Source organism: Anguilla anguilla, chromosome 9 (genome assembly GCF_013347855.1).
Source record: "Anguilla anguilla isolate fAngAng1 chromosome 9, fAngAng1.pri, whole genome shotgun sequence".
Lineage (NCBI taxonomy): Eukaryota > Metazoa > Chordata > Actinopteri > Anguilliformes > Anguillidae > Anguilla > Anguilla anguilla.
This window is the reverse complement of record NC_049209.1, coordinates 34,818,957-34,836,999: the sequence shown is the minus strand read 5'-3', so window position 1 is coordinate 34,836,999 and position 18,043 is coordinate 34,818,957. Positions and strand designations below refer to the sequence as shown.

Sequence of the window (18,043 nt, the reverse complement as noted above, 5' to 3'; positions counted from 1 at the left end):
ACATGACAAATTACAGGAAGTCTCTACTGCTCACAACCTCATGGTCTGTTTTTTTTTCTGAGAAATGTGTACCTCAGGCTGGAGTTCCCCTGGATAGGCTCCAGTCCCCGCTTTCTCTGCTTTCCCTGCTACCTGTTTCTGCCTGTGTAAGACTGATTATTTTGTTACTAATGTTTCTTGGACTTGGGGAAATTAGGGGAGAGGTGTTTAAATCTTGATGAAGTGTTTTTTTTTAGCATACAGTATTATTATGATTAATTTTTGCCTTTTTAAACTGCATGGGAGTACTGAGCCTGTACATGAACTGCATCTGTTTCTGCTTTGTATCACTCCCCCTCACTCTCTCTCTATCGCTCTCTCTCACACACACACACACACATACGCAAACAGATACACACACACACACACACACACACACACCCTGACATGTCTTCAGAGGATCTGCTGTCCTCGAGGGGTGACCCCAAACGAGAAAAACCTGCTCCGGAACCTTTTACCAAAATTTTGTTTAGTTTTAATTCGCTCCCCTGGACGGCCGAACGCTTTCCTTTCCCTCGTTTGTCTCCCCCACGTGATCGATCTCCACCACGAAGAGCCCCCGCTGTCGGGTCAGCGGCCTTTTGGAGGAGATCCAGGATGGCTTGGTTCTGAGTCAGCAGCCGGAGGCCAGAAGCACCCCATCCCAGATCTACTGATGACCTTTACGAGAGAGCCTTCAGTATGAACACACCGGGGTGTGGACTGTGACCTATTCCCACACAGCACCTCCCAACGCCCCCCCACCACACACACAAACCTCTCCCTTATGGCCTTTCTAGACCTCTTATTGCTCATGACTCCACTCAAAAGACACTGGCAATGTTATATATATATATATATATATATATATATATATATATGAAATAGAAATTTGACTCAGCCTGTATGGCAGTCTAGTAATGGGACTTGTGTTTTGTAGCAGCATGTACTCTCCTGTGCTGTCCCGCATACGTGTGTGTGTGTGTGTATGTGTGTGTGTGAGTGCAACACGCAGGTGTTATTACAGAGAAAATTTTAACCACAAAGGTCAAAAGTTTTGTCTTAAAAACCTTTGCAAATAGATCCAATCGATATTGATCTGGAGACAAAATTTATGAGATCTTGACTGGGGGCTGTGGACGAATTGTTGGCATGTATATCCATTTAATAATAAAGCCAGCACAGTCGCTTTTTCCTTGAAATGAGTGAGATTTTTGGAGCTGGATGTGTGAGTGTTAGAATGAGGGGGCCGTTGATGCAGCTGAGGCCTATTCATGTGTAGGTGTACTTTTTTATTTTTTTATTTCACCAGATATAGAAGAAATGGATGCTAATATTTCTGTAACTGGAGTCAGGAAAGGCATCTTTCATGCGGGGGACCAATATGATGTGACGCGCCAATTTTCAAGTTCCAATCGGTGAAAAAATGCCGCCCGTGTTCGGAATCACATGCTCCCATTTGTTTGGACATTTTTTTAAAATACCTGCCATTTCTGTCATATTACATTGCTTTGATGTTCATGTTGAGTTGCTGAGAAAACTGGGGGAAAAAAGCAGGAGCACTGATATGGCACCAGTTTAACTTTTAGCTTGTACTGGATAGGGTTAGGCTGTGGACCAGGAAAAGCTGATCTGAGATCAGCACTTTTTTTCTGGGAGGTTTTATGAATAGCACCCATAGTTTTCAGTTTGCACACATAGCTGTGTAATAGAACACTGGTGACGCAGGAAAAGTGAAGCTTTTTGATAGGAGGCGGTACAACCAGTTAGTCAGTTTACTGTAGGAAGTCTAAAATGACTCTGAGGTGCAGCGAATAGGGAGGCTGGCTCATGCCCTGCAGGTTAAAATCCCAGGTGTGGTACAGTAGTACAGTTGCCCCTTTGGGCAATTCGCCTAAATGTCGCCAGTAATTATCCAGCTGTGTAGCTGCGTTTTGCTTTAAGTGTAAGCTGTCATGTTGCCAAGGTTGCTTACCTGATGAATCAAAGTGATGCAACTGCCTTTGTTTGTGGTGTCAGATACATAATGCAGGACAACAGATACAGGAAAGAACCAAAAAAAAAAACATTACATTTTGGCAAAAAGACAAGGACACAATGGGAGACAATCAAGAAAGAATAAGGTTACCATACTTTGATTGTGTGTGTGTGTGTGTGCGTGCGTGCGTGCGTGCCTGCGTGTGTGTGAGAGTGTGTGTGTTCTGGCATTGGTACATGTCTGTAGTGTATCGTTTTTATTTGTTGCTTTATGTTTTAGAGCGACCAAAATACAATGTGGGTTCTAAGTAAGGTGAAGGAGGCCCTGTTATGGGACAGAGAGAATCTCTTAGGCAGTTCTAACAATACACACCCCTCCTTTGTAAAGAAATAATTAAATAAGTGGATTGTTTTGCTGCAAGGTATGCACATAGAGAATTTGTTGAGCATACCCCCTTCCTTAAACAGAACCGCCATTGTTTCTGTGGAAACATGAAAGCACTTGCTTACCACCAATTACGGCACAGACATGACACAAAAGTGCCCTGTCAGTTACCAAAATCGCATACCGTATCCTTGCATAGGACCTGAAACAGGAATGTTCTGGAATGTTTGCAAACATAGACATTGGGAGGCAGGAATGCCACCATGTTATTCGAAGCATCAAAGCATCAGACTGCAACATAAAAAATTAGGTTTTTTTTTTCAAGATCCCAATTAATTTCTGAGATTATACAAACTTAATTGTCTAATAACCAGCAGCGCACAAACATAATGCTGCTTCATAAAAATGACAAAAATCTCAGTGACAGGCATCAAAAGTAGAAAAATGCTTTTTTTTACGATAGTGTTGCATCTACTTTAGACTTATTCTGTCTTCTGCCTTGCCTTTATTGCTCATCATCAAAAGTTAAAAATATGCATTTTAATAGAGTTTTGCCATAGAAAGTGAAGCCATATCCTCAACATCACAAAAACCCCGGTACTGGCATTGGTTCATAAACATGGTTGTTTTATGTAAATGAGTTGTAGCCTAGCCAGAGTTTATGAGAGAGAACGAAAGAGAGAGTTTCCTCTTTCCAACCGTCAACAACTGTTCTCTGTTTCAGAACTGAGCCGTGATATCACGGAGAACAGGAAGCGACATCATTTCCTGTTTTGTGAGTTGTGGTGCAGTTATTGTTTGCATGACACTTAAAATAGCTTTGGGGGGGGGGAGAGAGAGAGAGAGAGAGAGAGAGAGAGACAGAGAGACAGAGAGAGAGCGAGAGAGAGAGTGTGAGAGATAGAGAGAGAGAGAGAGAGAGAGAAATGCAAAATAGAAAAAAAAAATAATTTCCCATTACATGTTTCCTTTTCCTAGATGCTGTTATCTTCACTGCAATCTTTCTTTCACATGAGGGCACAGGCCAATTTTTAAACTTTCCTTGCATTAATAATGAGTCTTTTCCTGTTTTCTAGCCTCTCATGCAACAACTGTGCTGTACACAGAACATCAGATCAGCTCAGCTCAGCCAAAGCGAAAGCCTGCATGGTTAAAGCATCATCGATCGCACCGTCAACAGCGGCAGCCGTACCTGCAACCTTTCCTATCGGCCCATAGTCTCAAAACCACAACACAAAGCGCGGTGTGCGATGCACAGTAACAAAATCTCACACAAAGGCTGAGATAAGACGACTGTGAAGACAAACAGATGTGATGAGTAATTTCCCTGGGTTATGATAAAACAAAATAAAATTAAAAAAAAAACCTTTTTAAAAAAAGGCAAAGCAAGCAGAAATGAAACTGCTGCCATTAAAAAAAATTCAAGTGAGAGAACAGAACTGGAGCTTCAGTGACCCCACGCCTCACACAGACACACACACACAAACACACACGCACACACACCCACACACACACACACACACACATAGACATACGCACCCTTGTGGAAAAGCATGAAGCTCATCTTCAGCTAAATAAAGAAGTATAAGACAAAAGATACAACTGTGCCATGGAGACCAGGAAAGATTCCTCTCCATGGTAACGGTGCACTGTGATCCCGCATCATTTGCTTAAACCACAGCACATTGTATGCTAGAGGTGGGACTGCATTTGCGTGTGTGTCTACATGCTTCCCTGGGCCCACACTTCAATCAGACCTGGGTCAAATATGTATTTGTTTTTGATTGAGATACTTTTCTAAGCTTTACTGATCTTGTCTAGTGTATTGGAACCAATGAAATACTCTCAAAACTACTCTGCAAATCCCACCTTCTGGCCATATTGGCAGGCTCAATTACACCAGGCAAGACCAATAGAGCACAAAAAAGTTTTTGAATCCAAAACAAATATGTATTTGACCCAGGTCTGACTTCAATGCACATGTATATGTTCCTGCAAGGGTAATATATGGGTTATTTGAAAAAAATTATATAATTAGAAATTGTTGAGGTTGACACAACATAATCATTTGTATATACCAATTTTTTTGGCTTCTTTGAGAGGTATGGTTTGGGGCTTGTCAATACCACTTTAAGGTCTGGACTTCAACTCCCAGGATGCATTCTGTTTAATGTTTATGAGGCTCCCAGTTAGTGTGTTTTTAAATGCACTCGTATTTCTCCAGCTAAAGGTGTTCCAATGGCCTTAGCCCACAAACTTGGTTTGCTTGTTGGCTAGCCAGCTACAATACTGATATTGGGCATTATGAGCCAATTTTTGTATTCATAATCCGGCTTACACAGCACTATGACTGCATTATAACTCATTATGAATGTGTTTAAAATGAGTTATAGATAATACATGCTTCATATGACATCTGCACAAGGGCCTGATAGTTCCTACCCTGCCCAGGGTCCAAGCTTTGAATTTGTGAATCCACGATTTTTCCTACTTGTAAATCTATACATTTTCTGAATGTGTATATGTATTATCCATGTGAATGAAAACGTTGCTGGATTGCAGATGGCATCTTCTCAATACCTTATTTTCCTAACTTTTGATATGAGATACTGACAGTCTCTGCTTTGTGTGTGTGCGTGTGTGCGCGCATGTGTGTGTGTGTGTGTGTGTGTGTTTGTGGCTTGTGTGTGTGTGTGTGTGTGTGTGTGGGTGGGTGTGTTTGTGTGTGTGTGTGTGTGTGATAAAACAAACAGAAGGGCTCAAATTGGGCCATTTCAAATGAGAATCTGAATGTGTTCGTTTTGTGCAGCCTGAAAATTCTGTTGAAGTACCAGTGTTGGCTGGAAGCCCCAGGTGTAAAGCAAGAGCGCTTGGATGTCAGTCCAAGGTTCATGGTTCTTGCGATTGTGGCTTAGTTCAAATATTTAAAAGAATAGTACCTGTAAATTCTGAAGTGTAAGCACAGCAGTGCTCCTGGTGTGTTGGTGTAGACACAGTTGCAAAAAAAATAGCAATGCACTTGCCAAATTGTGGAAAACATGGGGGGAAAAAAACACAAGATGAGAGGTGCAGTTACCTGCCTTAAAAACCAACTGAGCCCTCCCTCTCTGAGTGACAATATGGCTAATTATGTGACACTCCTTAAGTAGCCTCACTTAACACTTTTAAAGTGTGAGATCACAAATATGTGACTAGAATGTTCTTAACTGAACATTCCGCTGCTGGTGTAACAATCACGGCTGGTAATTGAAAGCAATGGAGTTCTAGGACACTGACTTAGAATTTTGGAGAAAAAATAAACATTCCAAAAAACCCTCTTCAAAGGGTTAAAGGCACAGTACTATGTAACTGAACTGGATGACACTGATGTGAGATACGCACATGACTGTCCAACCTCTGTGGAAGTGCTTTCAACTAAACTGGTCAGATACAGTACCTCAGAAACAGAGGTGGATTAAAGCCAAATGAACCGTTTGACCTACAACGAAACACTAGCCAAAACTTGCCGGAACCAATCAGAATGCATGATTTTTTTGTGAAAAATAAAAAAATGTGCTTTTCCATCTTGTATCAAGACAACCCTATAGGGCAGGGGTCTCAAACTCCAGTCCTGGAGGGCTGCAGTCTCTGCTGGTTTTTGTGGGATTCCTACCAAATTAGCAGCCAATTTAGGCCTTGGAAACAAGGTGTGCAGACTCCTTAGCCAATCAGTGACACAAATTAAGCACATACGTGCAGGTTTTTCATGGCCCTAATCAAGAATGTTGTTGTGGCCCCAAAGTGCACCAAAGTTTTAAAAAAAACAAGAAGTTTTTGAATAGTGTGGCCCAGGGATGGCTGTACCCCAAAACAACCGCACTGAGCATTTATGCCAGCAGCCAGCTCTCGGGAGGGAACAGTCGTGTTTTAAAAATTAACTGAAATTTTTTTTGGACAATAACCTTAAAGTATTTCATGATGAAGCCCAAGGTATTAATGCCTGTCATTTTCAACTAAGCACTGTCCACAGAATTTTCCACAGAACAGCCACAGGTGGCTTTTTAATTTGAGTCAACAAACTTGTAAATGAATGAGCATTTTCAAGTTTTTTTTCCTATTAACTGTACACTGCCATTCGGGTTTACAGAGAACAAAAGAAACCTCAAGGGAAAAATTTGTGTTTTACATATCAAAGTGTTTAGACATCAAAGACAGAAAAAAATATTACTGAAAATGGCCCTCTTTTGGTAACAGCAGGTGCTCTGTTATCAGAACAAGAGGAACATGGGTGGAAATGAGTAAAAAGGTAGAATTTCATCCGACTGCTGGTAAGTACATTTTCCAGCACAGAATGAATGGATGAATGAATGAATGAATGATCTCACCAGGACTGGTGGTGACAAGAGTGATCAGGGTACTTTGAGTCTGCGTTTGAGTCAAAGTTTGATTTTCTGGGTGCTCTCCAGAACCAGGGGTCCGACATGAAGCTGTGCAACAGAGAGACTGGGGTGGTCTGGCAGACGTCCGTAATTCCAAACGGGGCCTGAATCTATAAGGTGGCGCTCTTCGCTGCCTCTCTGGACAAACATTTTGGACACATTTTGCTCTTTTTGAGTCGAGTGGTTTGACAGTCGCCTTTTATTGCATGGATAACACCTGCACGAACACCTGTTTTCAAGGGACAGAGAAATGGGAGGAAGAGAGAGGCTCTGTTCTCCCAGGTCAGGGGAAATTTAAAAATGTATGTACAGTACGTTATTATTACATTAATAATGCTGAACTTTCACATTGTGTGTTAACTGGGTTCTCCACTAAAACCAGTGTAAATATAACAAAAGATTGCTTACGTTTCATTGGTTAGATTGGTTTCCATCAGCAGCAGGGTGTATAAATAGGTGGCTGTCTAGTCTGTGCTACCCCTACACTGTAACTGTCATTGTTTAAATTGCTGCTACGTAGGTCACACAAGGACAATTACTTACAGTCACACAGATGCACCCAATTTCAATTTCTAGGTTGCAACATTTAAATTTTGGGTGCATATGTGACCAGTACAGCCCCAGGTTTACGACCTGTGGTGGGTCCTGTGCTTTGGGAACCACTGTGGGTGGCAGGGTAACAGAATGACATATAAAGGCTCACACCTATGCCCCTCTCGCAAAGGGTGCGTAGGTTGTGGGTCACAAATCAGAGACTAATCCCTTCATAATACACATTGACTAATTCCCAATATAAAATCAGAAGCATCACTCAGTTTTAGCAAGATTCTAAGTCCATATATGCAAGACTTGGCAACCCGTAGGATTTTGCCTGATCAAGGCCAGTCTGTTTGTGAACCTGAGCAGTAGGGTGAAAGGTCTGCTTACACACTGTTTATAGACTGTTTATACAGTGCATTGCTAACCATCCACTGATACGTTTCTACCTTGTATTGATACATCACTTCCTGTTTCTCCTGAACCACCGCTACTTTTTTATAAAACAAAAACTCCCTTATAAGGGCGTTGTGCCATTAATCACAGATAGTTTCGGGTCCATTCTTTGGAATTGTGATTGCAGGTAGCATGCTGTAGGGTTTCGCTGTGTATTCAATCAGGCTTCCATGTGCCCATTGACTTATGGTCATTTATACCTAAAAAGGCCGGCCAATTAGAGGTTGCAGTTAGATATCATCATTGCATTTCCTAGATTGCTTACTAACATACAGTGTCAACCCTGGAGTACAAACATTGCTCTTCTCTAATGTCTGGACTGGCTTTTAAGGAATCAGGCTTGTGCACTAATGGTCTTATCCTAAATTGCTCTGATAAATTATCAATGTGTATTTGCAGTTAACATAGGAAATGTAAACTACATTAATTCCTCTGAATGATGCAAGGTACTAAACAAATTCCAGCTTTTCCACCTGAGGTTTGGCTAGTTATGTTCGTAAGGGGGAGATTGGGACAGTTATCCTAAAACATAAATTAACATAAATAAACAACAAAGTTGTTTGTTATAAAAAAAAATGGGTAAAACTTTATAAGCATAGACTATGCCTTGGAATACCTGAATGTGCATTAAAACAATTTTAATGAAGCTACTAATTTGATCAACGCTGACAACCTAAATGCAAGATGACAATGTTATTATGGAATAGTACTACAACAGAACACCTGATGCAGTGGCCTGGATTCGATCAACTTTCTTTTTTTCACACAGAACACAGTTTGGCAATTGAACCATTCCCATTATGAACTTACAAAACTGTTTGTAAAAGGGAAAAAAATAGATTGTCCATTTATTTGTAAGTCAAAGTTTAGGATGAATGCTGGTTGAATCCCTGGGTCTGTTTAGCTTTCCTCGTAACTGTGACTAATCTCTTTTCTCGACAGCGGAGGAACTGTCACCTGGACAAAGATAACAAAGCCAACTAATCATATTTACGAACAAGATTTGTTCAAACAGAGCAGTGACGCATTGCCCGACAACCCAAACATGTGGGACAAATAAGAAAGCAAAGAAACCTATGTGTACTCTAGTAAACCCGTTCCATCCTTCAAGTCCTTGTCAAGTCTCAGTCTTTTAAATGTTCAAATGTTTCTATTTATCCGACACCTATCATAGATTGAACAGGTGTCTATATGCTGTTTTGGTTAAGCCATCCTGTTACCATACGCTTGGGCATTCTCTCTCAGACATTCTCACCAGTTCTGGGCCATCAATATTGGATGAATGTCATTCTTCCATTACTTTTCTGATAAAAGGAAAAAACAGAAAAATCGCCACTGGCAGGGGGTACCAGAGAACCCCAACCCCAACCCTCACCCCCCCACCAGCACCACCACCATCAGATCCAAACCTAACTACAAATGACACATCAGACCAGGCTGTTGAGTGAACCACATCGGTGCACTAGCATGCATGTCTTGGTTCAAGTGATTCAGCGAATATGAGACCAGACATGAGCATAATCGTCGCCATCGTCGTCACAATACCATTATGTGTGTGTTCTAAAGCAAGAATTCTATTCTAGAATGTAACAGAATGATACCATTGTTAACCTGGAAGTGAGATTTCACCTCATACACTGACTTACATACTATGTATATATACTGACATACATGCAGACAGATCAACATAATGTAAAACTGCACTCTGAAAATAATGATTTTGTGGTTTATTGTGGGTCAGCGTTTTTTTGTTGGGGGGGGGGGGGTGTTCATTGTGCCATATCGAGTTCAGTTTTCTCACAAATTTCAGGAGGCATCCACGATCTTAAACATAGGCTTAGATGGGAAAGTGCGAGCGTGCGAAGGAAGACATCTCTGCGTCTGTCAGGTAATTTACCCTGGCAATGACCCGAGCGAATTAGGCGCGTGACTCGCCCAGTACCCGCAGGGTACTGACAAAGTCAATGACAAAGTCAAAAACGGAGGTAAAAGAGCCAATGAACTGTGAGCTGACCAGGGAATATCCTCGATGAGGTCTCTCCCTTTTCTCCACTGTGCACGGGGACAGTACAATGCAGCATATTTAAAATTGGGCCAAACATGCCTAGTGTTCGGTGGTGGGTGGCGCTGTGGGGGTGGGTTTCCAGTGTTCTATCCGAAGATCCAGGGACACAACTTGCTTTATTTAATTGCGCTGTGAATTTTCAGAGTCATGTGTAAAAAAAAAAAGAGAAAATAATTTTAAATCACACGGAGGAAAATATTAAGTTTATCAAGTAAATCTTTCCGTTGTTGACAAATTCGTACAAAAATGGGAAGTGAATAAAAGCAAACATTATTTTCCAGTGATTTTATCTATGCAGGTGCATCAAAACTTTATAATTTAAATGAGGAGGAGATGCTTCGTCAAACATATTACGTTACATCGTAACTGATTAGGAAACGTTAAGCAACACGACTACCACTGGCCATTAATGGAACGGACTTACTGTACATTGTTTGCTTGAAAATACCCTAGTGAAACCCAAAAAATAAAAGGTAAACACTGTATTGAGTTAGATCACATCATGGCATGGCTTGCTGTTTTATTTGCAAGAATTATTCCATTCATACAAAGTGCAAAAGCTGCTCTTCTTGTCATCGTGATTCATCTTCTTTGCTAGTTCCATAACGGATACAGCGTCCCCTACACTACTGTATCATTTAGCCTATAGATGTGGATTTTGACCCGGTTTTGTTTTATGTTTGCACAGACGCGCGCGATTCAGCTCGTTCACGCCAACGTTTTGACTATTCCCCGTTTGGCACATGAGCATTACACTAAAACGTTGCAGTATTGCTCTCGTACGGTTGCTTACATTAGAAATTCCCATGGAAATGTTCTCACGGCGGCACTGTTTTCAACTTTGACAAGGGGGAATCCATCACATTGCTCGCTGGTGCAGTCTGCTTCCATTGCTAATCGATACTGCGAGCGCTCCTTGCTTGCAGTAAGTCTGTAAGCACAGATGTTGTCTTTTTTCGTATATAAAACCGAGATAACAGTCGTTCAGTCTCACAGCCGGCTAGTTCATGCTCCGAGACGGGGATGTACAAGTACTGTCCCAAATAGCTGACAGTAAGACATTATAGTGTATGTTTAACCTCCTTTTCAATTGCGTAGATATAATTATACTTTCACTTAATGTAAATGCATGAAAATGTAGCGTATAACCTAGCCTACAGCTCGTTAAAAACATCAACAACGACAACAACAATAATAATAATAACAATAACAATAATAATATAATCATAATAATAATGCCTTGTTCATTGTTGAGTCGATTTAATTGCGAAAACAAGAACGTGACTTCTTAGAAATCGCTTTCAGGATTTTAATATATACAGCTACGTGCAGAACCGCGACGGCTTCAGTTTTTGTTTGTTCATACAGAAGTGTTCTGACAGTTAACTGCTTTTGAGCGTTGGACTTCAGTCGCGCCCTAGTCTCTCATTCATTGCCAAGCTCCAAACGCCGATACCTCAGGAAACTCCAAATAAGGACAAGGAAGTGGAAACCCACCGGAATCAAGCCATGTGTAGTCTCGACCTTATATGGCGTGGCGGAATCGGGGCTTCCGGCAAGCGCTGTGTTTCCAGCGCAGACGGGAAATCCACGTTCAGATAGGGCTATCAATGAGAAAGCAATGCTTTTACGTCGTTTTTATGAATACATTTTGAACTCAAGCTGCATTGGTTTCGGCAGCTGGGCAAACGAATCGGATGTTCTTCTGTTTTTTTATTGCAATAGCTGAACTTACATTCACTCCGCTCTGCCTTTCCCTTCTGGCAAGCGCCGTGTCCTCCACTGCAGTGCCTAAATATGGGCTTCCTCCAGTCCATAAATGGACATCTACGTCACGAGAGGAGACTATATAAACCGGTGGGGATCCTCGAGATAGTGAAAGAGCCCAGAGAGCCCAACAGATTCAGTGGTAGTACAGAGCGAAGCAGATAGACAAACAATCGCGAGTTCAACCTCCCTTAGAGAAACGCACATTCACATACACAAAATGAACCAGTAAGTTAATAAACGTCCATTTTAATTTAGAGAGAGAGAAAAAAACAACAAAAGCAGATCGTTAAATTATTATTATGACAGTTATTCTATGAATTCTTCGTGGATAAATTTTTAAATGAAAAAGTTGGACTCTTCTGATCTCTGCAATCGCAATCTCTGAACTATTGGATATTTTTGTTTTCTCTGTTGACGCAACAGTAAGAGAAAAAAACGTCTTCGACCCAGCAGAAGAGTTCGCATCAGCTGCGTCTTCACCTGCTTGTCTCCCGCGAGGCGCATCGGTGATTCCTCCTCTCGGTCTCCAAGCAACACCAGCCATAGCCGGAAGGATGGCCGCAGCCAAAACAGAGATGACCCTGCCTACCCTGCAGATCTCTGACCCTCTGAGCTTTCCTCACTCCCCCATGGATAACTACCCCAAACTGGAGGAAGTGATGCTGCTCCACTCTGCCGGGACGCCCTTCCTCGCCGCCTCAGCACCAGAAGGTGCCGGGTTCGGGACCGGGGACCCCGGGGATCAGTATGATCCACTGACAGGAGGTAAGCTCGTGCCTATTTTTGCGACTGCATCCGAATGTTGTGGCATGCATGAAAAAAATGCCTATGAGCTAGATAGAACTGTCTTCAGAACTCAAACATTCGATCACAACACATGTATTGCAAAAATTCGTATTTCTTTTTTTAAAGGGAAGCATTACATTTCAATGTAAAATATATTGTTTTATGCATAACAATATTTAACAATCAATATTAATTTACTCATAAAATATTCATTTGTTTCATATGGGGTTAGCAAGCCATATGCATTAAAAATATATGCATGTCCACATGTAAAATATTACTATGTTTGTGCCATATCACAAATGAGTTTGGTCATTGATTCACTAGTGCAGACTGAAGAACGCGTCATGTGACACATTAAAATTGCATTGCCGGTAGAAGCTGAGTTACACCTTCTCTGTGAGGAAATGCCTCCAGTGATGGACTCAGCCGTGCAGGGCAGGCGTGCTGTATGCAGGATGGGGGGATGGATTAGACTGGCTTTTCCTGGGTCTCGCACTGCTCTGTGGGTGTGCTATAATGAACCAGTGAGAGAGAGGACGGGGTGGGCGGGAAGAGAGAGAGTGAATTTAGGGGGGATATTTTACCAGGCTTGCGTCAGAGTTTGCCAGGCTCTCTGTACAGGTTGGGGGGGGGGGGGCTGTGGGATTTTCCCCTGCGCCCCCCCCCCCCCCCCCCCTTCCCCAGGGACTGTACAACCACGCAGCTGAAAAACAGTAACTGTAACTGAATCAGCAGCTGTTTAATGGTCTGTTTCTCCTCTCCTGTGCCTGTTGCAGATACGCTGCCCGACATCTCCATCCACTGCGAGAAGACGCTGGGCGAGCTGCCCTTCCCCACACAGCGGCTGCCCTCTCTCGCCTACACTGGCCGCTTCACCCTCGAACCCGCCACCACCTGCAGCAACACCCTGTGGGCGGAGCCTCTCTTCAGTCTGGTCAGCGGACTGGTGGGCATGGCCAACACGCCCGCCACCTCTGCCACCCCGTCCTCCACCACCTCTCTGGTCAGCTCTTCCTCCTCCTCCTCTTCCTCCTCGCCTTCCTCCTCCTCGTCCCAGATGAGCCTGGGCTGCTCTGTGCACATGAGCGACCCCAACCCCATCTACTCCGCCGCGCCCACCTACTCCAGTGCCAGCTCTGACATCTTCCCCGAGCAGGGGGGCCAGTCCTTCGCCAGCTCGGTGGGCGGAGCCCTCCAGTACCCGCCCCCCGCCTACCCCGGCGGGAAGACCGCCGGATTCTCCGTCCCCATGATCCCCGACTACCTGTTCCCCCAGCAGCAGGGGGACCTGGGCCTCATGCAGCAGGACCAGAAGCCCTTTCAGTCCCAGTCCGCCCAGCAACAGCAGCTGTCCCTCACGCCGCTGTCCATCATCAAGGAGTTTGCCAACCAGACGGGATCGCGAGACGTCAAGAACGCCGCCGCCGTCGCTGCCGCCACCGCCGCCGCCGCCTTCCCTTCGCAGCCCATGAAGCCGGGGCGCGCCCGAAAGTACCCCAACCGGCCCAGCAAGACCCCGCCCCACGAGCGGCCCTACTCCTGCCCCGTGGAGACGTGCGACCGGCGCTTCTCGCGCTCGGACGAGCTCACGCGCCACATCCGCATCCACACGGGCCAGAAGCCCTTCCAGTGCCGCATCTGCATGCGCAACTTCAGCCGCAGCGACCACCTGACCACGCACATCCGCACGCACACCGGCGAGAAGCCCTTCGCCTGCGACGTCTGCGGCCGCAAGTTCGCCCGCAGCGACGAGCGCAAGCGCCACACCAAGATCCACCTGCGCCAGAAGGACAAGAAGGTGGAGAAGGTGGCCGTGCCCATCTCCATGCCATCCCCCGCCTCCAGTTACCCCTCGCCCATCGCCTCCTACCCCTCGCCCGTCGCCTCTTACCCATCCCCCGCCTCCTACCCCTCGCCCATCGCCTCCTACCCCTCGCCCGTGTCCTCTTACCCCTCCCCAGTGCCCTCCTGCTACTCCTCCCCCATGCACACCTCGTACCCGTCCCCCTCCGCCGCCAGCACGTACCCCTCGACCACCGTCTCCTTTCACACGCAGGGGGGCGCCACGTTCCCCTCCTCCGTGGCCACGAACATTTACAGCTCCCCGGTGGCCACCCCTCTGTCAGACATGCAGTCCACGCTCTCCCCCAGGACAATCGAGATCTGCTGAGACAGCCGCTCGTCTGGTCTTTAACCCCCTTCCTCCTCCTCCCTCTGAACAAGAAAGCTCAAAAAGACTTTGTCGACTTCTCAAAAGCACTTTTCCTCCGTCCCGACCCGCCACCCCCCCCCCCCCCCCAACACACACACGCGTTTTCCCATCTGTATTCTCTCAAGCACCTAAAGCAGGACTTGTCACAGGTGGGGAAGAGGGAAGAAACGGATTCATCTTTCCTTTAGCACTGAGTGAGACTAAACGAAAAAGAACCGTAGGTTTTGGCAGGGATTCTGAAACGTTTCTGAACACAAAAACTGAAAAAAAAGACTTGAACCAACAATAGATTTCTGAGGTCTGAAAGCGTGAGACCTTCTGACTCAAAGGACACTGAAACAATGGAAGATGGACACTCAAAGAAAAAAACTTTGATGATATACATAAACCTATGTATATGTATATTGTACATGTGCCACGATTGGTTACCATTTGGTACTATCAATGTATTAAAAAAAACTTCTTTGCATATTTACATTGTATCTTGGCATTAGACGGCCATTGTTTCTGTTACTATTTTCTCTCTTCACGTAGTGAAAAATAATGTGATACCTTTTTGAATTTCTTTGGCGAAAAAAGACAGCATGACAGCATTTGTTTTACCATTACTCTGTAAATAGTCAATTTGCTGGTACTCTTTTCTTCTCTCTCTTCCTTTCTCACATGTAGCAAAAAAAAAAGAAAAGAAAAAAGGTCAGTTTTCAACGAAAGTGAGACAAAAACGGTTTAAAGACATTTCTGGTGCCTTTTGTGAAGCCTGGCTGACATTTTGAACACAACTTTGTGTGTGACTGGATGCGTTGGCATCTGCAAGTAGCCTTAGGAATAAGGGATATTTTTTTTTACAGAATGTAACATGGGGCGGAGAGGCGAGACTGAGCTCACAGCTTCATTTCTTTTGAATGTAAGCGCAAAGAAAAGAAAAAGAAAATCTCAAAAGTATATTTTTGTAACTGAAGTGTAAATATTTACATATTCAGGAGTTGGAATGTTGTAGTTACCTACTGAGTAGGCATGGGATTGTTTTGTATGTTATTTACATGCAGTTTATAATTTTGTGGTTATTTTCTATTTGTTATTGTGTTTTGTCAAACCAAGTGACTGTTCCTGGCTTCTAAACACATTGAATGCGCTTACCTGCCAATGGGATATTTGATGTACAAGATATCCTACAGAGACAAAATATAAATAAAATCTAAATATATATTATATGCTTGTGTTTTTTCCATTTTTATGTTTCCCTCTTTACTGATTTTGACCTGTTTCAACAAGTAAAATCTCACACTGAAAATAACTGGCAAACAGTACATGGACATATTTTATGTTGATCAATACATTTTACACTTTAGTACAGTATAGGTAGAACAAATGATCAATCTATAAATCAAATGCGAAGGAATCGCATGCTCTTTTATTGTACTGACTTTGCATCTAAACCCCCAAACATTAAGCTCTTAAATTATATCGATTTCACTTTCCAATTTCAAAGTTTATACTACATAGTTTGCAGCACTTCACAGCCAGTGCTTGCATAAATACAGTGTACAAGCAAGAGATTTCTAATTAAATTGAATTAAAGAAATGCCATAGAACCAAGGTTCAGCAGAGCCTACGCCAGTGCGCCCAATACTCAGTATTGCAACGCATTCAATGCTCCTGCACCTCAAGACTTTACACCACAAGTTTAGTTTCCACATCCATTTTTCAGGTTCCAGCCAAAGCTAATGGTGGGCTGCTTATTTCCCAAGGAAATATTGTGAAAATGCGCCATCCCCAGATTCTGCGCTGACAGCTTGCTTATTGCACATCACTCAAGTGCGAAAACTTAAACGGCAACCGTTGGGGGAGGCTAAATTGATGAGGGGCAAACTCATTCATTTCCCGTGGCTGTTTCTGTGGGAGAGGAGGCCATTTCCCCACTTGAAGGTGTCTGTTTTAGCAAGGACATCAGGAGAAGAATGGTAAGACAGACCTGTCATTTTGGTCTTCTCCCTTGGCGAACGGGGAGAGATAATAACGCTCTTTTCCGTCTTCGCCGGGTCTGCGCGCGAGATATGATCCTATAATCCGGTAGAACACTTGACATTGATACATTGATTATTGTTCCGTTTTGCGGCATTCGGCTCAAGGGCCTCGTCGTTATACATTCGGTCACGTTTTAAATCAGAACGGTAATTTACGGGTACTCGTAGGCTATTGCTCGCGGTCCATACTGGTTGTGAAATCTCGGTGGTGAAAATGCGCCGCACGTCCTTTGAGATGCTCAGCCGTTTCTTACGCTGTTATGTGTACTGCCGTTGCCACAGCAAACCTTGTTTTTCACACGCCTTATCCTTACCTTGAGGGAAGGAAGGTGAATTATTTGATTGTAAAGACAAAGCGCAAGACACGCACAGTACCTGGTTTGAGACACGTTTAATTTCCAAGCTAAGGTGCCGGCTATGACAACATCCTGTGACTAGGGAAAAAAAAAAAGTTTAGCGGAAATTGATGCTGACGTTCAGAAACAAAACAAGTCTCCCTGAAACTTGAAGAAGAATGGGATGTGTGAAGCCGTTGCTGACAGCTGTTGGTGATTTTATTCCGTTCTTTCTTTATTAGCCTTCTTATGAATTACTTTGCTTAGTGTGCGTTTTAATGAGTGCGTGTGCAGATTGCGCAGTAAAAATTTGTCCATGAAAACTTTTTTCCCAACTGTACCCTTCCTCCATTCACTCGGGTGACAGATTTAATTTTTATGACTAATGGTCCCCTCAAAGAATGTCCTTACTTTAAGGGGGGGGGGGGGGGGCGAAGTAATTACCCAAACGTCAAGATCAATGAATGGGTTCTGCAATGCTTTAATCTTGTAGTTTGGCTTCTGTATTCTGCTTGGTCCACAAGACTCAGCAGGGTACGTCTGCGTTTAGTAACGTGACTGGGTACCCCATTCCCTGCAGCTAGAGGGAGTACTGGTAGAATCCACCCCACATTTTGTTCATACAACTCTAACTTTTGGGGTGAAGCTATGTGCTCATGCTAGTGACCCTCTGTCTTATATTGCAATATGAGGATTAAAATTCTAAATGCTTTATTGGCATTAAATACTAAATAAATACTAGTAAATATTGCCAAAGCGCACATACAGAAATACAAAAAGACAGAGCATGAACATAAATTGAACCGAACAATTATCATATCTTATAAGAAGATCTGACATGTTGTTATATCTAACCCTAACCCTAACCATAACCCAAACACTATGATGATAATAATAATAATAATAATAATAATAATAATGCCAAAAAATAAAATTATGTGGCTCAGTATCGTGTGAATACTAAATTTCACTGTGTGTACAATGCCTAATTATGTCCTGGTCTCATATAAAGGGTCTGACTGAAGTTATTTACCCAAAAGTTTGGTTTGCAACTTCA

The 18,043-nt window shown here is 43.4% G+C and overlaps 1 protein-coding gene across 1 annotated transcript; it reads left to right on the top strand.

The window, feature by feature from the left end:
• Positions 1-11,720: 11,720 nt before the first annotated feature.
• Positions 11,721-15,836, top strand: LOC118236336 (early growth response protein 1-like). The gene is made up of 2 exons (XM_035434615.1): positions 11,721-12,391; positions 13,192-15,836. The coding sequence occupies exons 1-2, from the start codon at positions 12,181-12,183 to the stop codon at positions 14,583-14,585; spliced, it is 1,605 nt and encodes a 534-aa protein (XP_035290506.1). The 5' UTR covers positions 11,721-12,180; the 3' UTR covers positions 14,586-15,836.
• Positions 15,837-18,043: the final 2,207 nt, after the last annotated feature.

What these genes read in the sequence shown, in the direction of transcription:
- LOC118236336 (XM_035434615.1), top strand. Translation starts at nt 12,181, where the DNA reads ATGGCCGCAGCCAAAACAGAGATGACCCTGCCTACCCTGCAGATCTCT. An exon ending in GTATGATCCACTGACAGGAG is followed by an intron (nt 12,392 to 13,191) that starts GTAAGCTCGTGC and finishes TGCCTGTTGCAG; the next exon opens with ATACGCTGCCCGACATCTCC.